At 46.2% G+C, this 23,731-nt stretch overlaps 1 protein-coding gene across 1 annotated transcript in view; it reads left to right on the top strand.

Annotated features, from left to right (window-relative positions):
• The window catches only part of fibcd1b (fibrinogen C domain containing 1b), a 250,469-nt gene that overhangs the window by 138,948 nt on the left and 87,790 nt on the right, over nucleotides 1-23,731 (top strand). The window contains exon 6 of the mRNA XM_021590592.3: nucleotides 6,275-6,371. Coding sequence (XP_021446267.1) covers nucleotides 6,275-6,371 — 97 coding nt within the window. The remainder of the gene's footprint in view (nucleotides 1-6,274; nucleotides 6,372-23,731) is intronic.

Here is a 23,731-nt window from a genome sequence, read left to right as displayed (position 1 = left end):
TCTGCTGCTCAACATGCCGTTGAGACCCTGGCCACCCAAGTCTCCAACCTCACAGAACAGGTTCACCATCTCCGCCTCGATCCACCGGCCACTTCCAGGGCTTTCGAATCTCCGGAGCCCAGAATCAATAACCCGCCGTGTTACTCTGGGGAGCCCACTGAATGCCGCTCGTTCCTCACCCAGTGTGATATTGTGTTTTCTCTCCAGCCCAACACTTACTCCAGGAGCACTGCTCGTGTCGCCTACGTCATATCTCTCCTTACTGGACGGGCTCGTGAGTGGGGCACGGGAATCTGGGAGGCAAGGGCTGAGTGTACTAACCAGTATCAGGACTTTAAGGAGGAGATGATACGGGTTTTTGATCGATCTGTTTTTGGGGAGGAGGCTTCCAGGGTCCTGTCTTCTCTATGTCAAGGTAATCGATCCATAACAGACTACTCTATTGAGTTTCGCACTCTTGCTGCCTCCAGTGGCTGGAACGAGCCGGCTTTGCTCGCTCGTTTTCTGGAGGGTCTCCGCGCAGAGGTAAAGGATGAGATTCTCTCCCGGGAGGTTCCGTCCAGCGTGGATTCCTTGATTGAACTCGCTATTCGCATTGAGCGACGGGTTGATCTTCGTCACCGAGCTCGTGGAAAGGAGCTCGCGTTCTCCGTTGCCCCCCTCTCCGCATCACTACCATCTTCCTCTGCCGGCTCGGGTGCTGAGCCTATGCAGCTGGGAGTTATCTGCATCTCGACTAAGGAGAGGGAACGGAGAATCACCAACCGCCTCTGTCTCTATTGCGGTTCTGCTGGTCATTTTGTCACTTCATGTCCAGTAAAAGCCAGAGCTCATCAGTAAGCGGAGGGCTACTGGTGAGCGCTACTACTCCTGTCTCTCCTTCAAGATCCTGCACTACCTTGTCGGTCCATCTACGCTGGACCGGTTCGTCAGCTTCCTGCAGTGCCTTAATAGACTCTGGGGCGGAGGGCTGTTTTATGGACGAGACCTGGGCTCGGGAACATGACATTCCTCTCAGACAGTTAAGGGAGTCCACGGCCTTGTTCGCCCTGGATGGTAGTCCTCTCCCCAGGATTCAGCGTGAGACGCTACCTTTAACCCTCACTGTTTCTGGTAATCATAGCGAAACCATTTCTTTTTTAATTTTTCGTTCACCTTTTACACCTGTTGTTTTGGGCCATCCCTGGCTAGTTTGTCATAATCCTTCCATTAATTGGTCTAGTAATTCTATCCTCTCCTGGAACGTCTCTTGTCATGTGAAATGTTTAATGTCTGCTATCCCTCCTGTTTCATCTGTCTCTTCTTCACAGGAGGAGCCTGGTGATTTGACAGGGGTGCCGGAGGAATATCGCGATCTGCGCACGGTGTTCAGTCGGTCCAGGGCCACCTCTCTTCCCCCACACCGGTCGTATGATTGTAGTATTGATCTCCTTCCGGGAACCACTCCCCCCCGGGGTAGACTATACTCTCTGTCGGCTCCCGAACGTAAGGCTCTCGAAGATTATTTGTCTGTAGCTCTTGCCGCCGGTACCATAGTCCCCTCCTCCTCTCCCGCCGGAGCGGGGTTTTTTTTTGTTAAGAAGAAGGACGGGTCCCTGCGCCCCTGCATAGATTATCGAGGGCTGAATGACATAACAGTGAAGAATCGTTATCCGCTTCCTCTTATGTCTTCAGCCTTCGAGATCCTGCAGGGAGCCAGGTTTTTCACTAAGTTGGACCTTCGTAACGCTTACCATCTCGTGCGCATCAGGGAGGGGGACGAGTGGAAGACGGCGTTTAACACTCCGTTAGGGCACTTTGAATACCGGGTTCTTCCTTTCGGCCTTGCTAACGCTCCAGCTGTCTTTCAGGCATTAGTCAATGATGTCCTGAGAGACATGCTGAACATCTTTGTTTTCGTTTACCTTGACGATATCCTGATTTTTTTCACCGTCACTCCAGATTCATGTTCAGCACGTTCGACGTGTCCTCCAGCGCCTTTTAGAGAATTGTCTTTTTGTGAAGGCTGAGAAGTGCACTTTTCATGCCTCCTCCGTCACATTTCTCGGTTCTGTTATTTCCGCTGAAGGCATTAAGATGGATCCCGCTAAGGTCCAAGCTGTCATTGATTGGCCCGTCCCTAAGTCACGCGTCGAGCTGCAGCGCTTTCTCGGCTTCGCGAACTTCTATCGTCGTTTCATCCGTAATTTCGGTCAGGTGGCAGCTCCTCTCACAGCCCTTACTTCTGTCAAGACGTGCTTTAAGTGGTCCGTTTCCGCCCAGGGAGCTTTTGATCTTGTCCTAGGAACCTTCTTTTCGTTCCCGTTCCTACTCGTCTGGCCGTTCTTCAGTGGGCTCACTCTGCCAAGTTAGCCGGCCACCCTGGCGTTCGGGGTACGCTTGCTTCCATTCGCCAGCGTTTTTGGTGGCCCACCCGGGAGCATGACATGCGTCGTTTCGTGGCTGCTTGTTCGGTCTGCGCGCAGACTAAGTCCGGTAACTCCCCTCCTGCCGGCCGTCTCAGGCCGCTTCCCATTCCCTCTCGACCGTGGTCTCACATCGCCTTAGATTTTGTCACCGGACTGCCTTCGTCAGCGGGGAAGACTGTTATTCTTACGGTTGTCGACAGGTTCTCTAAGGCGGCTCATTTTATTCCCCTTGCTAAGCTTCCTTCTGCTAAAGAGACGGCACAAATCATCATCGAGAATGTTTTCAGAATTCATGGCCTTCCGTCAGACGTCGTTTCGGACAGAGGTCCGCAATTCATGTCTCAATTTTGGAGGGAGTTTTGCCGTTTGATTGGGGCTTCCGTCAGTCTCTCTTCCGGCTTTCACCCCCAGTCTAACGGTCAAGCAGAACGGGCCAATCAGACTATTGGGCGCATCTTACGCAGTCTTTCTTTTCGCAACCCTGCGTCTTGGTCAGAACAGCGCCCCTGGGCAGAATACGCCCACAACTCGCTTCCTTCGTCTGCGACCGGGCTATCTCCTTTTCAGAGTAGCCTCGGGTACCAGCCTCCGCTGTTCTCATCTCAGTTCGCCGAGTCCAGCGTCCCCTCCGCTCAGGCTTTTGTCCAACGTTGCGAGCGCACCTGGAAGAGGGTCAGGTCTGCACTTTGCCGTTATAGGGCGCAGACTGTGAGAGCTGCTAATAAGCGTAGAACTAAGAGTCCTAGATATTGTCGCGGTCAGAGAGTTTGGCTCTCCACTCAGAACCTTCCCCTTAAGACCGCTTCTCGCAAGTTGACCCCGCGGTTCATTGGTCCGTTCCGTATTTCTCGGATCATTAATCCTGTCGCAGTTCGACTTCTTCTTCCGCGATATCTTCGTCGCGTCCACCCGGTCTTCCATGTCTCCTGTGTCAAGCCCGTTCTTCGCGCCCCCGCTCGTCTTCCCCCCCCCCCCCCCCATCCTTGTCGAGGGCGCACCCATCTACAGGGTCCGTAGGATTTTGGACATGCGTCCTCGGGGCCGTGGTCATCAGTACCTAGTAGATTGGGAGGGGTACGGTCCTGAGGAGAGGAGTTGGGTTCCCTCTCGGGACGTGCTGGACCGTGCGCTGATCGATGATTTCCTCCGTTGCCGCCAGGTTTCCTCCTCGAGTGCGCCAGGAGGCGCTCGGTGAGTGGGGGGGTACTGTCATGTATTGTCATGTTGTGTCTTGTTTCTGTCCTTTCCCTTCACCCTGTCTCCCTCTGCTGGTCGTTATTAGGTTACCTTTTCTCCCCCTCTTTCCCCCAGCTGTTCCTTGTCTCCTCCTAACTACCTCGTCACCCCTTTTCCCACCTGTTCCCTTTTTCCCTCTGATTAGTCCTCTATATCTCTCTCTGTTCCTGCTCCTGTCTTTGTCGGATTCTTGTTTGTGTTATTCATGCCTGAACCAGACTATCGTCATGTTTGCTGCAACCTTGTCCTGTCCTGTCGGAATCTGCCGGTCCATCTGAGCCTACGTTTGTTTTGTTATTAAAGAAGCTCTGTTTACGTTAATTCGCTTTTAGGTCCTCATTCACGCACCTTAACACAAATCTGGCCTTTATGGAAGAGTGGCAAGAAGAAAGCCATTTCTTAAAGATATCCATAAAAAGTGTTGTTTAAAGTTTGCCACAAGCCACCCGGGAGACACACCAAACATGTGGAAGAAGGTGCTCTGGTCAGATGAAACCAAAATTGAACTTTTTGGCAACAATGCAAAACGTTATGTTTGGCGTAAAAGCAACACAGCTGAACACACCATCCCCACTGTCAAACATGGTGGTGGCAGCATCATGGTTTGGGCCTGCTTTTCTTCAGCAGGGACAGGGAAGATGGTTAAAATTGATGGGAAGATGGATGGAGCCACATACAGGACCATTCTGGAAGAAAGCCTGATGGAGTCTGCAAAAGACCTGAGACTGGGACGGAGATTTGTCTTCCAACAAGACAATGATCCAAAACATAAAGCAAAATCTACAATGGAATGGTTCAAAAATAAACATATCCAGGTGTTAGAATGGCCAAGTCAAAGTCCAGACCTGAATCCAATCGAGAATCTGTGGAAAGAACCTAAAACTGCTGTTCACAAATGCTCTCCATCCAACCTCACTGAGCTTGAGCTGTTTTGCAAGGAGGAATGGGAAAAAATGTCAGTCTCTTGATGTGCAAAACTGATAGAGACATACCCCAAGCGACTTACAGCTGTAATCGCAGCAAAAGGTGGCGCTGCAAAGTATTAACTTAAAGGGGCTGAATAATTTTGCACGCCCAATTTTTCAGTTTTTGATTTGTTAAAAAAGTTTGAAATATCCAATAAATGTCGTTCCACTTCATGATTGTGTCCCACTTGTTGTTGATTCTTCACAAAAAAATACAGTTTTATATCTTTATGTTTGAAGCCTGAAATGTGGCAAAAGGTTGCAAAGTTCAAGGGGGCCGAATACTTTCGCAAGGCACTGTATATATATATATATATATATATATATATTACCTTTATTTAACTAGGCAAGTCAGTTAAAAACAGATTCTTAATTACAATGACTGCCTACCCCAGCCAAAACTGGATGATGCTGGGACAATTGTGACCTGCCCTATGGGACTCCCAATCTCAGCCAGATGTGATACAGCCTGAATTTGAGCCAGGGACTGTAGTAACGCCTCTTGCACTGATATGCAGTGCCTTAAAATTCTGTGCCACCCGGGAGCCCAAGTGCAGGGCCGACAGACAAGTTCCTTACTTTTTCCCCATTCCACTTTCATTTTCGCAGTAATGCCACAATTAGTAGGTTGTAATTGTGGGTATAGCAGATGTTTCAATATGTTTTAGTTAGCTGCATGTATGACAACTCCATCAGTCATATTTATGATATAATTTATATTAATTTTACCTTTTTTTTTATAAAAAAAAATAATATTTTTTAATCAATTAGTATATTTGAGTTGAACCACAATATTTGTTGTATTATTTGTTCTGTCTTTTCTGGTGGATTAAATTCAATGAAGGGAAAAAGGCCTTTCTTGAACATAGGTTTTAGATATTCTTACTAATTTGCCAGGGAACCTTTTCGGATTTAAGTATAACTTTTGTATGATTGAAGCCTTTAGTGAGAGGTCTAATGCTTTAATATTTAAACATTTCAGTCCTCCGAATTCATGTTAGTTATATAAATGGGCCCATTTTTATTTTGTCTGGCTTGCCGTGTCAAATAAAATGGAATCATTTTTTCTCACATAATTTTAAAAACTGTTTGCTAGGTGTAGGCAAGACCATAAGCAAATAGGTACTCTGGGATATGACTAAATAGTTAATCAGGGTGATTTTTCCACAAATACAAATATATTTACCTTTCCATGGTAGCAAGATCTTATCTATTTTTTCAAAATTTCTATAAAAATGTATTGGAGTGAGATCATGTATTTATTTCGGAATATGCATACCGAGTATATGTACATCACCATCAGACCATTTTATTGGTAAACTACATGGTAAAGTAAAAGTAGTATTTTGTAATTATCCAACACGTAATCCAGAGTTTAGAATCCAGAGTATAGAACAATTATCTAGATCCTCTATGAGGCTGTGGAGGTATCCTAGTTGTGGATTTAAAAGAAAACATGAATCATCAGCGTACAATGACACCTAATTTTCTAATCCCTTGAAATTATTGTTGAATCTGATTTTAACAGCTAACATTTTGAAAGCAATAATAAATAAGTATGCTGATATTGGACAACCTTGTTTTACTCCTCTTGACAGTTCAAAACTTTCTGAGAAGTAGCCAATATTTACTATTTTACACCTGCTCTTTGTCTGTGTACTCCAGGTGATCCAGCGAAGGGAAGATGGCTCAGTCAACTTCTTTAGAGGATGGGACTCCTACCGCGAGGGATTTGGAAAAATCACTGGAGAACACTGGCTCGGTAAGTGTGTGTGTGTCCCTTTTGTAAGTTCACGGTCAAGAAGCACCTTGACCCAATTCTTGGTTCCAGGACCATAGCTGAGTAGGATAATGATTTGAGTGCTGATAAAATACTCAGGACCATGAGGGTAAATGTGGGTAGTAAATGTGGTATGAGGCAAAGTCACGATTATTCATCTAAACACATTTAACCACAGATACAACGGGAGACTGTCAGAGTGTTACGGTGCGTGAATGAGGACCCAAAAGCGAATTAACAAAACAGAGTATCTTTAATTACAAAACAAAACGTAGGCTCAGACGGACAGGCAGATTCCGACAGGACAGGACAAGGTTACAGGAACACGACGATGGTCTGGTTCAGGCATGAATGACACAAACAAACAAACAAGAATCCGACAAGGACAGGAGCAGAAACAGAGAGAGATATAGGGACCTAATCAGAGGGAAAAAGGGAACAGGTGGGGAACGGGGTGAATGGGTAATTAGGAGGAGACAAGGCACAGCTGGGGAAAAGAGGGGGAGAAAAGGTAACATAACAACGACCAGCAGAGGGAGACAGGGTGAAGGGAAAGGACAGAGACAAGACAACATGACAGTACATGACAGTACCCCCCCACTCACCGAGCGCCTCCTGGCGCACTCGAGGAGGAAACCTGGCGGCAACGGAGGAAATCCTCGATCAGCGCACGGTCCAGCACGTCCCGAGAGGGAACCCAACTCCTCTCCTCCGGACCGTACCCCTCCCAATCAACAAGGTACTGGTGACCACGGCCCCGAGGACGCATGTCCAAAATCCTGCGGACCCTGTAGATGGGTGCGCCCTCGACAAGGATGGGGGGGGGGGGGGGGGGAAGACGAGCGGGGGCGCGAAGAACGGGCTTAACACAAGAGACATGGAAGACCGGGTGGACGCGACGAAGGTATCGCGGAAGAAGAAGTCGAACTGCGACAGGATTAATGACCCGAGAAATACGGAACGGACCAATGAACCGCGGGGTCAACTTGCGAGACGCCGTCTTAAGGGGAAGGTTCTGAGTGGAGAGCCAAACTCTCTGACCGCGACAATATCTAGGACTCTTAGTTCTACGCTTATTAGCAGCCCTCACAGTCTGCGTCCTATAACGGCAAAGTGCAGACCTGACCCTCTTCCAGGTGCGCTCGCAACGTTGGACAAAAGCCTGAGCGGAGGGGACGCTGGACTCGGCGAACTGAGATGAGAACAGCGGAGGCTGGTACCCGAGGCTACTCTGAAAAGGAGATAGCCCGGTTGCAGACGAAGGAAGCGAGTTGTGGGCGTATTCTGCCCAGGGGAGCTGTTCTGACCAAGACGCAGGGTTGCGAAAAGAAAGACTGCGTAAGATGCGACCAATAGTCTGATTGGCCCGTTCTGCTTGACCGTTAGACTGGGGGTGAAAGCCGGAAGAGAGACTGACGGAAGCCCCAATCAAACGGCAAAACTCCCTCCAAAATTGAGACGTGAATTGCGGACCTCTGTCCGAAACGACGTCTGACGGAAGGCCATGAATTCTGAAAACATTCTCGATGATGATTTGTGCCGTCTCTTTAGCAGAAGGAAGCTTAGCAAGGGGAATGAAATGAGCCGCCTTAGAGAACCTATCGACAACCGTAAGAATAACAGTCTTCCCCGCTGACGAAGGCAGTCCGGTGACAAAATCTAAGGCGATGTGAGACCACGGTCGAGAGGGAATGGGAAGCGGCCTGAGACGGCCGGCAGGAGGGGAGTTACCGGACTTAGTCTGCGCGCAGACCGAACAAGCAGCCACGAAACGACGCGTGTCATGCTCCCGGGTGGGCCACCAAAAACGCTGGCGAATGGAAGCAAGCGTACCCCGAACGCCAGGGTGGCCGGCTAACTTGGCAGAGTGAGCCCACTGAAGAACGGCCAGACGAGTAGGAACGGGAACGAAAAGAAGGTTCCTAGGACAAGCGCGCGGCGACGGAGTGTGAGTGAGCGCTTGCTTTACCTGCCTCTCAATTCCCCAGACAGTCAACCCGACAACACGCCCCTCAGGGAGAATCCCCTCGGGGTCAGTGGAGGCTACTGAAGAACTGAAGAGACGAGATAAAGCATCAGGCTTGGTGTTCTTAGAGCCCGGACGATAAGAAATCACGAACTCGAAACGAGCGAAAAACAGCGCCCAACGCGCCTGACGCGCATTAAGTCGTTTGGCAGAACGGATGTACTCAAGGTTCCTATGGTCAGTCCAAACGACAAAAGGAACGGTCGCCCCCTCCAACCACTGTCGCCATTCGCCTAGGGCTAACCGGATGGCGAGCAGTTCGCGGTTTCCCACATCATAGTTACGTTCCGACGGGGACAGGCGATGAGAAAAATACGCGCATGGGTGGACCTTGTCGTCAGAGAGGGAGCGCTGAGAAAGAATGGCTCCCACGCCCACCTCTGACGCGTCAACCTCGACAACGAACTGTCTAGAGACGTCAGGTGTAACAAGGATAGGAGCGGATGTAAAACGATTCTTGAGGAGATCAAAAGCTCCCTGGGCGGAAACGGACCACTTAAAGCACGTCTTGACAGAAGTAAGGGCTGTGAGAGGAGCTGCCACCTGACCGAAATTTCGGATGAAACGACGATAGAAGTTCGCGAAGCCGAGAAAGCGCTGCAGCTCGACGCGTGACTTAGGAGCGGGCCAATCAATGACAGCTTGGACCTTAGCGGGATCCATCTTAATGCCTTCAGCGGAAATAACAGAACCGAGAAATGTGACGGAGGAGGCATGAAAAGTGCACTTCTCAGCCTTCACAAAAAGACAATTCTCTAAAAGGCGCTGGAGGACACGTCGAACGTGCTGAAGATGAATCTGGAGTGACGGTGAAAAAATCAGGATATCGTCAAGGTAAACGAAAACAAAGATGTTCAGCATGTCTCTCAGGACATCATTGACTAATGCCTGAAAGACAGCTGGAGCGTTAGCGAGGCCGAAAGGAAGAACCCGGTATTCAAAGTGCCCTAACGGAGTGTTAAACGCCGTCTTCCACTCGTCCCCCTCCCTGATGCGCACGAGATGGTAAGCGTTACGAAGGTCCAACTTAGTGAAAAACCTGGCTCCCTGCAGGATCTCGAAGGCTGAAGACATAAGAGGAAGCGGATAACGATTCTTAACTGTTATGTCATTCAGCCCTCGATAATCTATGCAGGGGCGCAGAGACCCGTCCTTCTTCTTGACAAAAAAAAACCCCGCTCCGGCGGGAGAGGAGGAGGGGACTATGGTACCGGCGTCAAGAGCTACAGACAAATAATCCTCGAGAGCCTTACGTTCGGGAGCCGACAGAGAGTATAGTCTACCCCGGGGGGGAGTGGTTCCCGGAAGGAGATCAATACTACAATCATACGACCGGTGTGGAGGAAGAGAGGTGGCCCTGGACCGACTGAACACCGTGCGCAGATCGTGATATTCCTCCGGCACCCCTGTCAAATCACCAGGCTCCTCCTGTGAAGAAGAAACAGAGGAAACAGGAGGGATAGCAGACATTAAACATTTCACATGACAAGAGACGTTCCAGGAGAGGATAGAATTACTAGACCAATTAATGGAAGGATTATGACAAACTAGCCAGGGATGGCCCAAAACAACAGGTGTAAAAGGTGAACGAAAAATCAAAAAAGAAATGGTTTCGCTATGATTACCAGAAACAGTGAGGGTTAAAGGTAGCGTCTCACGCTGAATCCTGGGGAGAGGACTACCATCCAGGGCGAACAAGGCCGTGGACTCCCTTAACTGTCTGAGAGGAATGTCATGTTCCCGAGCCCAGGTCTCGTCCATAAAACAGCCCTCCGCCCCAGAGTCTATTAAGGCACTGCAGGAAGCTGACGAACCGGTCCAGCGTAGATGGACCGACAAGGTAGTGCAGGATCTTGAAGGAGAGACAGGAGTAGTAGCGCTCACCAGTAGCCCTCCGCTTACTGATGAGCTCTGGCTTTTACTGGACATGAAGTGACAAAATGACCAGCAGAACCGCAATAGAGACAGAGGCGGTTGGTGATTCTCCGTTCCCTCTCCTTAGTCGAGATGCGGATACCTCCCAGCTGCATAGGCTCAGCTCCCGAGCCGGCAGAGGAAGATGGTAGTGATGCGGAGAGGGGGGCAACGGAGAACGCGAGCTCCTTTCCACGAGCTCGGTGACGAAGATCAACCCGTCGCTCAATGCGAATAGCGAGTTCAATCAAGGAATCCACGCTGGAAGGAACCTCCCGGGAGAGAATCTCATCCTTTACCTCTGCGCGGAGACCCTCCAGAAGACGAGCGAGCAAAGCCGGCTCGTTCCAGCCACTGGAGGCAGCAAGAGTGCGAAACTCAATAGAGTAGTCTGTTATGGATCGATTGCCTTGACATAGGGAAGACAGGGCCCTGGAAGCCTCCTCCCCAAAAACAGATCGATCAAAAACCCGTATCATCTCCTCCTTAAAGTCCTGATACTGGTTAGTACACTCAGCCCTTGCCTCCCAGATTGCCGTGCCCCACTCACGAGCCCGTCCAGTAAGGAGAGATATGACGTAGGCGACACGAGCAGTGCTCCTGGCGTAAGTGTTGGGCTGGAGAGAAAACACAATATCACACTGGGTGAGGAACGAGCGGCATTCAGTGGGCTCCCCAGAGTAACACGGCGGGTTATTGATTCTGGGCTCCGGAGATTCGAAAGCCCTGGAAGTGGCCGGTGGATCGAGGCGGAGATGGTGAACCTGTTCTGTGAGGTTGGAGACTTGGGTGGCCAGGGTCTCAACGGCATGTCGAGCAGCAGACAATTCCTGCTCGTGTCTGCCTAGCATCGCTCCCTGGATCTCGACGGCTGAGTGGAGAGGATCCGAAGTCGCTGGGTCCATTCTTGGTCGGATTCTTCTGTTACGGTGCGTGAATGAGGACCCAAAAGCGAATTAACAAAACAGAGTATCTTTAATTACAAAACAAAACGTAGGCTCAGACGGACAGGCAGATTCCGACAGGACAGGACAAGGTTACAGGAACACGACGATGGTCTGGTTCAGGCATGAATGACACAAACAAACAAACAAGAATCCGACAAGGACAGGAGCAGAAACAGAGAGAGATATAGGGACCTAATCAGAGGGAAAAAGGGAACAGGTGGGGAACGGGGTGAATGGGTAATTAGGAGGAGACAAGGCACAGCTGGGGAAAAGAGGGGGAGAAAAGGTAACATAACAACGACCAGCAGAGGGAGACAGGGTGAAGGGAAAGGACAGAGACAAGACAACATGACAGTACATGACACAGAGCACCACAGAGTACTCTTCCTACTCCTCATTCAGAGGGTGTAGTTGTCTTCTTAGCCCGTGAAATATAAAGTAGTGTACAGGCTAGAAAGGGATTTACAAGCTGCTGCTGCTGCTTGCTGCGCCATCCACTTTCTTTTTTCCCTTCCCTTCCTTCCCTCACTCTCTCTCTCTCTTATTTTCTTGCCATTTGTCTCCCAGCCCTGTTCTCACTCTCCTTTCCTGTGCTTTGTTCATAAAGCCTGTTCTTCGTGTGCCTGCATGTTCCTGGAGGCCAAGCTGTATGCTTACAGACTAAATAGTGTGTACTTTTCTTTGTAGCTTCAGAAGTGTGTTCCGTAGACGTAGCCTGCTTTGCTGTTGTCCTGTATCTTCAGTACTGCAGTACTGCCTGCCTAACTATGTACTGTATCTGCTACAGTGTGTCCTGTCCTGCAGCCATACTGTGCTGCCAGTAGATGATCTTAGTGTGATCTTACAGTGCCTTCGGAAAGTATTCAGAAGCCTTGACTTTTCCACATTTTGTTACGTTACAGCCTTAATATAAAATTTATTAAATAATACAATTTCCTCAGATATCTAAACACAATACCGCATTGACAAATCGAAAGCAGTTTTTATAATTTTTTGCAAATGTATTAAAAACAGAAAACAGAAATTGCTTTTTTCCATACAGTTAAAGTTGTTTACTTACACTAGGTTGGAGTAATTAAAACTCATTTTTAAACCACTCCACAAATTTCTTGTTAACAAACTACAGTTTTTGCATGACACAAGTCATTTTTCCAACAATTGCTTACAGACAGACAATTTCACTTATAATTCACTGTATCACAATTCCAGTTAGTCAGAAGATTACAAACACAAACTTGACTGTGCCTTTAAACAGCTTGGAAAATTCCAGAAAATTATGTCATGGCTTTAGAAGCTTCTGATAGGCTAATTTACATAATTTGAGTCAATTGGAGGTGTACCTGTGAATTTAATTCATGCCTACCTTCAAACTCAGTGCCTCTTTGCTTGACATTATGGGAAAAGCTAAATAAATCCGCCAAGACCTCAGAAAAGAAATTGTAGACATCCACAAGTTTGGGCCATCCTTGGGAGCAATTTTCAAACGCCTGAAGGTACCACGTTCATCTGTATAAAAAATAGTATGCAAGTATAAACACCATGGGACCATGCAGCTGTCATACCGCTCAGGAAGGAGATGCAGGTACAAAATGATCTATATCAGTAAAACGAGTCCTATCTCTACATAACCTGAAAGGCCGCTCAGTAAGGAAGTAGCCACTGCTCCAAAATCGCCATAAAAACGCCAGACTGTGGTTTGCATCTGCACATGGGGACAAAGATTGTACTTTTTGGAGAAATGTCCTCTTGTCTGATGAATCAAAAATGGAACTGTTTGGCCATAATGACTATTGTTATGTTTGGAGGAAAAAGGGGGAGGCTTGCAAGCCGAAGGACACCATCCTAACTGTGAAGCACAGGGATGGCAGCATCATGTTGTGGGGGTGCTTTGCTGCAGGAGAGACTGGTGCATTTCACAAAATAGATGGCATCATGAAGAAAGGAAAATTGTGTAGATACATTGAAGCAACATCTGAAGACATCAGTCAGGAACTTAAAGCTTGGTCGCAAGTGGGTCTTCGAAATTGACAATGACCTCAAGCATACTTCCAAAGTTGTGGCAAATGGCTTCAGGACAACAAAGTCAAGGTATTGGAGTGGCCATCAGAAAGCCCTGACGTCAATCTCATAGAAAATGCGTGGGTCAAACTAAAGAAGCGTGTACGAACGTGGAGGCCTATTAAATGTCAGGAATTGTGAAAAACTGAGTTTAAATGTATTTGGCTAAGGTGTATCTAAACTTCCAACTTCAACTGTAAGAATTCAGGTCCTTCGATATGAGACTCGAAATTTTGCTCAAGTGGACCGTGTTTCCATTGATCATCCTTGAGATGTTTTTACAACTTGATTGGAGTCCACCTGTGGTAAAATCAATTCAACACCATGTCAGAGCAAAAACCAAGCCATGAGGTCGAAGGAATTGTCCATATAGCTCCAAGACAGGATTGTATCAAGGAGCAGATCTGGGGAATGGTACCAAAACATTTCTGCAGCCTTAAAGGTCCCCAAGAACACATTGGCCTCCATCATTTTTAAATGGAAGTACTGAGTAAAGGGTCTGAATACTTATATAAATGTAATATTTCAGTTTATTTGTAATAAATTACATATTTTTCTTCTAAAAACGGGAATTGTGTGTAGATTGATGAGGAAAAAAAAGATTTAATAGAAATAGAATAGAAAAAAGTCAAGGGATCTGAATACCTTCTAAAGGCACTGTGTATCTGCAGTACTGTGGTGTGTTCTGCCCATGTATCTGTAGAAGTAGTAGTGTGTACTGTAGACTGTCCATGTAGTTGTCAGACAGTTCTTCTCAGATATGCTCTGCCTGTGTAGGTAGGTGACTCTATGGGTTTGTATCTGCAGTGTGTTTAGCTGTAATGTGATATCTCCACCTCTGTCTGATGTAGAAAAGGTCATCCCATCTTTTGCAGTGGCTCATTAAAGACAAACTAACGACCGCCGAGGGAACAAAGGAGGAAAAGCTATGTTTTTTTGCCCCAATCTCTTTCCTTTCTTCCTCTCCCTGGCCATCCCTCGACGCAACTAAAAAAATATAACCAAGGCGCAGAGTTTAGCGCTTATGTCGTGCCATAATTGAGATGTTAAACCCCTTTAGCGGTGTACGTACATGTGATTGCAGGAGAGGTGAGAAGAGGTGTGTGCGCGGGAATGCATTTATGTGTGTATGTGTGTGTGTGTGTGTGTGTGTGTGTGTGTGTGTGTGTGTGTGTGTGTGTGTGTGTGTGTGTGTGTGTGTTGGGAGGTGCCCAAAACTCAAAGACTAGCGTTTTGGGATGACAGTCCTGTCTGTGTCAGAACCCTGAGATTGTTGAGTTCTCCAAAAACCACGGGCAGGGGGAAGAGAGGGAGAGAGGGAGAGCTAGATAGAGAGAGCACTCTGGACACAGCAGGGTCGAGAAAACACTTGATACATCCTTTTATAGCCAGCAGGCACGGCCCTCATCCTCTCCTGCTGGTTCTGTCCTTCTCTCTGCCTCTGTCCGATGTAGGAGGGCTGTGGTAGAGGTCTACAATTGGTTTAGGGAGGTTGGCAATGACACTTTTTTGAAAGATGCCAGTTGTAGTTTATTAAATAGACGTGTCGATTGATGAGGGAAAACAACGAGTTAATACATGTTAGAATAAGGCTGTAACCTGAGTTTAGCTCACACAGACAGTTTACCCCTTTTCTCACGTAACTCAAAATGTGAATATATTATGCCGTCTGTGACTCATCCATGAGTGAAGACCACCTGTCTTCATTCTAGTTTCTCTCTCTCAATGTACCCCCTTCTCTCTGTGTGTGTGTGGGGGGGGGGGGGGGGGATTTCACCTACACCTCTCAGATCAATAAAAAAAACACCACCAGAAACTCAGTAAATTAACTCCCCAGCCCATAGTACCAGTCTCCCAGCAAAGGTGTAACAATCTTCCAACACAACAGGGACTCCACAGCACAACTACACACATTGTACACTGAACACCTGCATAGGAATAAAATACACTATTGTATATAAATAGAAGTGTGTCAATTTTACATCCAACCATTATACACAGTGTACAAAACATGAGGAACACCTTCCCAATATTGAGTTGCACCACCTTTTGCCCTCAGAGCAGCCTCAATTTGTTGGGGCATGGACTCTATAAAGTGTCGAAAGCGTTCCACGGGAATGCTGGCCGATTGGTAGTGGACCATTCTTGATACACATAGGAAACTGTTGAGTGTGAGAAACCCTGCAGCGGTTGCAGTTCTTGACACACTCAAAGCATCGTGCCTGGCACCTACTGACATACCTCGTTCAAAGGCACTTAAATATTTTATTTTGCCCATTCACCCTCTGAATGACAGACATACACAATCCATGTTGCGGTCCAAACACTTAAAAGACACACCCTCATACACTTATGCCCTTGGGGGAATCCCCCTCGCCATCTTGGAGGGCGGTCCAAATGATTAGCCAAGCAAGGGAAGTTTGCAACGTAAGCCCCTCAGCCCTTATTTTTAGTCGGCTTTGCAAGTGTCACAAATGTTGTTGTGAGAATCAGACCAAGGCGCAGCGCAGCGTACGTAGAGTTCCTCATGTTTATTAAATGAAACTCACAAAAACAATAAAGAGCAAAACGATACGTGACAAGATCCCAACAGACAACAGGTGGGAAAAGGCTACCTAAATATGATCCCCAATCAGAGACAACGATAGACAGCTGCCTCTGATTGGGAACCATACCAGGCCAACATAGAAATAACAAAACTAGAATGCCCACCCTAGTCACACCCCGACCTAACCCAAAATAGAGAATAAAGGATCTCTAAGGTCAGGGCGTGATAGCGAGTGTACAATTATGTTCACTCCGGGGCCTGAAACGCCCCATAATTCAATTTGTAACAAATTACATCCACTAAGAAAAGTCAGGGAAAACTTTTAAAAAACATAAATGGAGAAGTCAGCATACAAGTTTAAGTAAAAATGAATGCAAATAAGTTAGAAATTGTGCTACTAATGTACATGATGGCATAAACACGTCTCATACAAAGTAAATATGTTTTATTTGGATATCTTTTGGAATTGGTAGAAATAAAACATTTCCCTTTTACAGAAGTTCCAGCTAAGCAGGCTAACGTTAGTTAGCTAATACATTTGCTAGCGATCATACAGTAGGTGTATATTAATAATGATATATTTAGTATAAGTAGACATGCACTCGTAATAGACTGTAGCGCATATAAAGCACCCACAAGCTACCAGTGGCTGAAAACACAATCGTCGCGGGATTAAGGAGTGACGGATTTCCGACCAAGGGTGTATACTCTTCAGACGTCATGATACGTCATCAGCAGTGTCCACTTAATCTGAGGGCTGAGGGGATAGGCTGTGTCTTTTAAGTGTTTGGACCGCAACCCATGTCTCAATTGTCTCAAGGCTTAAAAATCCTTCTTTTAACCCGTCTCCTCCCCTTCATCTACACTGATTGAAGTGGATTTAACAGGTGACATCAATAAGGGAAAATAGCTTTCACCTGGTCAGTCTATGTCAGGTTTTCCCAAATTCGTTCATCAGGACCCCTGGGGGTGCACATTTTGGTTTTTGCCCTAGCACTAAATCAAATCAAATCAAATTGTATTTGTCACATACACATGGTTAGCAGGTTAGCAGTGTAGCAACATGCTTGTGCTTCTAGTTCTGACAATGCAGTAATAACCAACGAGTAATCTAACCTTACATTTTCACAACAACTACATTATACACACAAGTGTGTGAAGAATATGTACATAAAAACATATGAATGAGTGATGGTACAGAACGTCATAGGCAAGATGCAGTAGATGGTATTGTGTACAGTATATACATATGAGATGAGTAATGTAGGGTATGTAAACATATGAAAGTGGTATTGTTTAAAGTGGCTAGTGATACATTTTTTCATTATTTTTTTTACATTATTAAAGTGGCTGGAGTTGAGTCAGTATGTTGGCAGCAGCCACTCAATGTTAGTGGTGGCTGTTTAACAGTCTGATGGCCTTGAGATAGAAGCTGTTTTTCAGTCTCTCGGTCCCTGCTTTGATGCACCTGTACTGACCTCGTCTTCTGGATGATAGCGGGGTGAACAGGCAGTGGCTCGGGTGGTTGTTGTCCTTGATGATCTTTATGGCCTTCCTGTGACATCGGGTGGTTTAGGTGTCCTGGAGGGCAGATAGTTTGCCCCCGCTGATGCGTTGTGCAGACCTCACTACCCTCTGGATAGCCTTATGGTTGTGGGCGGAGCAGATGCCGTACCAGGCGGTGATACAGCCCGACAGGATGCTCTCTATTGTGCATCTGTAAAAGTTTGTGAGTGCTTTAGGTGACAAGCCAAATTTCTTCAGCCTCCTGAGGTTGAAGAGGCGCTGCTGCGCCTTCTTCACCACGCTGTCTGTGTGGGTGGACCAATTCAGTTTGTCCGTGATGTGTACTCCGAGGAACTTAAAATTTACTACCCTCTCCACTACTGTCCTGTCGATGTGGATAGTGGGGTGCTCCCTCTGCTTTTTCCTGAATTCCACGATCATCTCCTTTGTTTTGTTGACGTTGCGTGTGAGGTTATTTTCCTGACACCACAATCCGAGGGCCCTCACCTCCTCCCTGTAGGCCATCTCGTCGTTGTTGGTAATCACGCCTACCACTGTAGTGTCATCTGCAAACTTTATGATTGAGTTCGAGGCGTGCATGGCACGCAGTCGTGGGTGAACAGGGAGTACAGGGATCCCCAGTGTTGAGGATCAGCAGGGTGGAGATGTTTTTACCTACCCTCACCACCTGGGAGCGGCATGTCAGGAAGTCCAGTACCCAGTTGCACAGGGCGAGGTCGAGTCCCAGGGTCTCGAGCTTGATGACGAGTTTGGAGTTTACTATGGTGTTAAATGCTGAGCTGTAGTCGATGAACAGCATTCTCACATAGGTTTTCCTCTTGTCCAGATGGGTTAGGGCAGTGTGCAGTACGGTTGCATCGTCTGTGGACCTATTGGGGCAGTAAGAAAATTGGAGTGGGTCTAGGGTGTCAGGTTGGGTGGAGGTCATATGGTCCTTGACTAGTCTCTCAAAGCACTTCATGATGACGGAAGTGAGTGCTACGGGGCGGTAGTCATTTAGCTCAGTTACTTTAGCTTTCTAATGGTTACTTTAGCTTTAACAATGGTAGCCCTCTTGTAGCATGAGGGGACAGCAGACTGGGATAAGGATTGATTGAATATGTCCGTAAACACACCAGCCAGCTGGTCTGGCATGCTCTGAGGACGCGGCTGGGAATGCCGTCTGGTCCTGCAGCCTTGCGAAGCTTAACACGTTTAAATGTTTTACTCACGACGGCTGCAGTGAAGGAGAGTCCGCAGATTTTGGTAGCAGGCCGTGTCAGTGGCACTGTATTGTCCTCAAAGTGAGCAAAGAAGTTGTTTAGTCTGTCTGGGAGCAAGACATCCTGGTCCGCGACGGGACTGGTTTTCTTTTTGTAATCCGTGATTGACTGTAGACCCTGCCACATACCTCTTGTGTCTGAGCCATTGAATTGCGACTCCACTTTGTCTCTATACTGACGCTTAACTTGTTTGATTGCCTTGCGGAGGGAATAGCTACACTGTTTGTATTCGCTCATGTTTCCGATCACCTTGCCCTGATTTAAAGCAGGGGTTCGCGCTTTCAGTTTCAAATGCTGCCATCAATCCACGGTTTCTGGTTTGGGAATGTTTTAATAGTTGCTGTGCTTACTTGCTAATAAACTCGCTCACCGAATCAGAGTATTCGTCAATGTTGTTGTTTGATGCAATGCGGAACATATCCCAGTCCTGGTGATCGAAGCAATCTTGAAGCGTGGAATCAGATTGGTCAGACCTGAGCACGGGAGCTTCCTATTTTAGTTTCTGTCTATAGGCTGGGAGCAACAAAATGGAGTCATAGTCAGCTTTTCCGAAAGGAGGGCAGGGGATGTGTCGCAGGTATTTCAAATAAGAAACTTATCATCATGCTTTGATAATTTGAATCAGCTGTGTAGTGTTTGGGCAAAAACACAAAATGCACCCTTTGGGGTCCCAAGGACCTAGTTTGGGGAAACGCTGGTCTGTGTAATGGAAAGAGCAATGTTGTGTTTTTTGCCCAAACACTACAAACACTATAGCACCAAACAGGTTCCATTTAGATCCTTATGAGGATGGTTCTTCATTAAACCTTCAAAAAATGGTTCTATATAAGCACCAAAAAGGGTTCCACTATGGTTACAAGTAGTATTTAGAATAAAAAAATGTGTGTGTGGAGTGTCTGTATTCTGCTCACGCAGCAGAGATCTGTAAAGGGCTACATCTCTACAAAGAGAGCAGACAAATAAAAGAACAGTCTGAATCCTGGGAGGACGAGAGGCTATAGTGCTCTTTCTCATTTTGTCATTCTTTGTCACAGACACTCACTTTACATGGCTGGGACAGGCTAGGAAAAGCCACACAATCAGCAATCATCCAGAGCTTCTCCATTCACAGACCTTTTGATTCACTCCTCTCCTTCCTCGCTTCTCTCCTCTACGCTCCCCCCTCCGTCCATGCTGTTATCTTCATCCAACCTCCTAACAGTCTGTTCCCTGGCCCAAGATCGGTTCTGCCCTCCTCAACCCCATTCAGCGTAATGTCATCCGAAAGCATCCCTCCTTATCTCTCTGGCTGTCCCCCCCTCACTTCTCTCACCCTTTCTCACATCTCTCCATGTCGCCCTTCACTCCTCACACCACTCCCTGGCCTCCATGTCCAGTCTCCACGTCCAGTGTCATCAGAAAATAACCCTAAATGCCTGACCCAAGCAGGGCCTACCCCACACTATGCCTACCTCTCCCATCCACTGGCTCAACCTATAGGCACTTGTGAATGCCTAAAGGACCTAACCTAGCCGCTCCCCCCATTGTACCTATGCCCCCATACCTCCCTCACTCCCATCCAGCTTTCTCATCTCCTCGTCTTTCTCCCTGGCCTCCACCTAGACCTCAGCCCCTCTCACCTCAATCCATCCCATGTCATCACAAAGCGTGTCTGAATACAGAACCAGGCAGCAGAATCAGCAGCTCTGCTGTAGAATTGTTTTTTTTTTTTTTTGCCTCAATCACATCTGGCATCATCTGCCCTCAGGTCATCTCCGCTTCTGACAGCATGGGGTTAGAGGTCGAAGGCATGCACCAATTATAGTGAGAGGAGGGAGAAGAGGGAGGAGAGGGGAGAAGAGGAGGACAGGGGATCGACCATGCAGAGGGAGTTTTATTCTCCTGGTATTTAACGGAAATATAGATAAAACGATAGGTGATCTCTCTGTGGCTCATTAGCAGGGAAGGGCTGAGGGAAGGCATCAGTGGCTCTGCATGTAAATGTCAACCCTCCATCCCCTCCATCATGCAAGAGGGAGGGTGGAGTGTGTGTATACAGTGCCTTCAGAAAGTATTCACACCCTTTGACTTTTTCCACATTTTGTTATGCTACAAGGTGGGATTAAAATGGATTTCATTGTCTTTTTTTGTCAAATATCTATACAAAAATACTCTGTAATGTCAAAGTGGAAGAAAAATGTAATTACATGTAAAATAAAACAATATACTGTATCTTGTATTACATAAGTATTCAACCCCCTGAGTCAATACATGTTAGAATCACCTTTGGCAGCGATTATAGCTGTAAGTCTTTCTGGGTTAGTCTTTAACAGCTTTGCACATTATTATTTTTACAATTCTTCATGCTCTGTCAAGTTGATCGCTGCTAGAAAGCCATTTTCAAGTCTTGTCATAGGTTTTCAAGCTGATTTAGGTCAAAACCGTAACTAGGCTAACTCACAAACATTCTATGTCGTCTTGGTAAGCAAGTATATTTAGGAAGCAGTGGAGTGTGGGTCCAGGGCAGGGAAGCAGGACTGATGAGACGAGGGACTGGAGACAGGGACCAGAGTCAGAGTGGACGGGACTGTAGCGGAGAGAAAAGCAGCGTCAGTCTAGGGAAAAACAGGCACAACAAGATAAAAATATTTATGCAGGAACAAACGACTTAAAACACAGACTGACTGAGCAGAGGCTTTGATTATCGAACAGGTTGCAGCTGGTGGAGATCTGTTCAGCCTCCAGCACACCTGTCTCCACTCACACAATCAATACACACAGAGAGCGAGAGAGGGGGAGAGAGCACTGGGGGAGTGGCTGCAAGTTAGAGAGACACAGGATGAGAAGTAGAGGGCGTGGCAGGAGAAGATTTCGCAAACACTTTGAAATTCAGGATATGAAGAAAAACATTTTGTCACATTTTTTGCAGTTTTACTTTATTACGAAAAGGAAGCATGTTTTGGAATATGTTTATTCTGTACAGGCTTCCTTCTTTTCACTCAGTCATTTAGATTAGTATTGTGAAGTAACTACAATGTTGATCCAGCCTCAGTTTTCCCCTATCACAGCCATTAAACTATGTAACTGTTTTTAAGACACCATTGGCATTATGGTGAAATCCCTGAGCGGTTTCCTTCCTCTCCGGCAACTGAGTTAGGAAGGACACTTGTATCTTTGCAGTGACTGGGTGTATTGATTTACCATCCAAAGTGTAATTAATAACTTCAGCATGTTTGTTTTACTCATCTACCAATAGGTGCCCTTCTTTGCAAAGCATTAGAAAACCTCCAACGGCCAAATAACGGCCAAATAATCTTACTAGAAAATATTCATATTCATGAAATCACAAGTGAAATATAGCGAAACACAGCTTAGCCTTTTGTTAATCACCCTGTCGTCTCATATTTTGAAATTATGCTTTACAGCCAAAGCAAGACAAGCGTTTGTGTAAGTTTATCGATAGCCTAGCATAGCATTATGTCCAGCTAGCAGCAGGAAGCTTGGTCACGAAAATCAGAAAAGCAATAAATGTAACCGTTTACCTTTGATGATCTTCGGATGTTTTCACTGACGAGACTCCCAGTTAGACAGCAAATGTTCCTTTTGTTCCATAAAGATGATTTTTATACCCAACATACCTCCGTTTGTTTGTCACGTTATGTTGAGAAATCCACCGGAAATAGCGGTCACGACAACGCCAAAACAAATCTAAATTAGATCCATAATATCAACAGAAACATGGCAAACGTTTTTTAGAATCAATCCTCAAGGTGCTTTTCAAATATCTATTCGATAATATATCAACCGGGACAATTGGCTTTTCATTAGGAGCGAGAGGAAAAATGACTACCTCTGTCTTTTACGCAAGAATCACTCTGAGAGCCCTCAGCTGGCCACAACATAAAGGCGTGAAACTATGTCAAAATGCTGTAGACACCTTAGGGAATATGTAGAAAAAAGGAATCTGGTTGATATCTCTTTCAATGGCCAATAGGGGTGCATAGGAGCACAACTTTTTCAAAATAAGAGGCACTTCCAGATTGGATTTTCCTCAGAGTTTCGCCTGCAATATCAGTTCTGTTATACTCACAGACAATATTTTGACAGTTTTAGAAACTTTAGAGTGTTTTCTATCCTAAGCTATATGCATATTCTAGCATCTGGTCCTGAGAAATAGGCGGTTTACATTGGGAACGTTATTTTTCCAAAAATAAAAGTCTTGCCCCCTAGTTTCAAGAGGTTTAGCAAATGTTTACTCCTGAATGTATTTAGACTTGCCATAGCAAAGGGGTTGAATACTTATTGACTTACAACATTTCAGCTTTTTCATTTTTAATTAAAAAAAAACATTTTTTTAAATAGGCTAAATAGGCTATTGTGTGTAGGCCAGTGACACAAAAATGCAGGCTGCTATGGTGACCGTATTACCGTGACACCGGCGGTCTCGAGTCATGACAACAGTCAAATTCCACGTTACCATTTTGTCACGGTAACTAGGCTTCTCCAAGCTCTGATGCCTGGTACTCTATTGTCTGATGGGTGAGTTTGGGGAAGTCTGAAGTTTCAAGTTTGGGGAAAAACGTTTTTCACAATGCACCTTTGTAATAAACATGCATAATCGCATTTGCGGTCACTTTTGAGGATGATGTTTTGCATTTTGGAATATTCACGCTTAAAGCCTACTACTGTGTGTGAATTTATGGGCTTATATTGTGAACAAATTGCCTAACAGTTTATCAACATTTTAAACTAAACCTTCTGATCTGTTGCAACAGCCTCATTGATTGAAAAGAAAAATGATGTATGCAAGTAGTTCTACTAACTTAGGATCTATTTCATCCCAACAACCAGATCCCCTTAGCCGGTTTTGACACCTTAAAACTCAGTTGTAAATTAGGCAGGAGGGGAATCTCTCCCTTTTCTCCTCAGTATTGGGAAAGAAATGTGCTTTGTCCTCCGGAGAACTTTAGCTGCCAAAACCTTTTTGTCCAAAAAGTGAATATTGGAACATTATTTCTAACATGAGAATGTTTGGAATGGTCAGTGGGGACCTAAATAATAATCATGTCATATTGTTTATT

This window comes from Oncorhynchus mykiss, chromosome 29, assembly GCF_057628025.1.
Source record: "Oncorhynchus mykiss isolate SJ-2025 chromosome 29, ASM5762802v1, whole genome shotgun sequence".
Lineage (NCBI taxonomy): Eukaryota > Metazoa > Chordata > Actinopteri > Salmoniformes > Salmonidae > Oncorhynchus > Oncorhynchus mykiss.
Note: the sequence above shows the minus strand (reverse complement) of the source record. Positions and strands in the feature narration are given on the sequence as shown.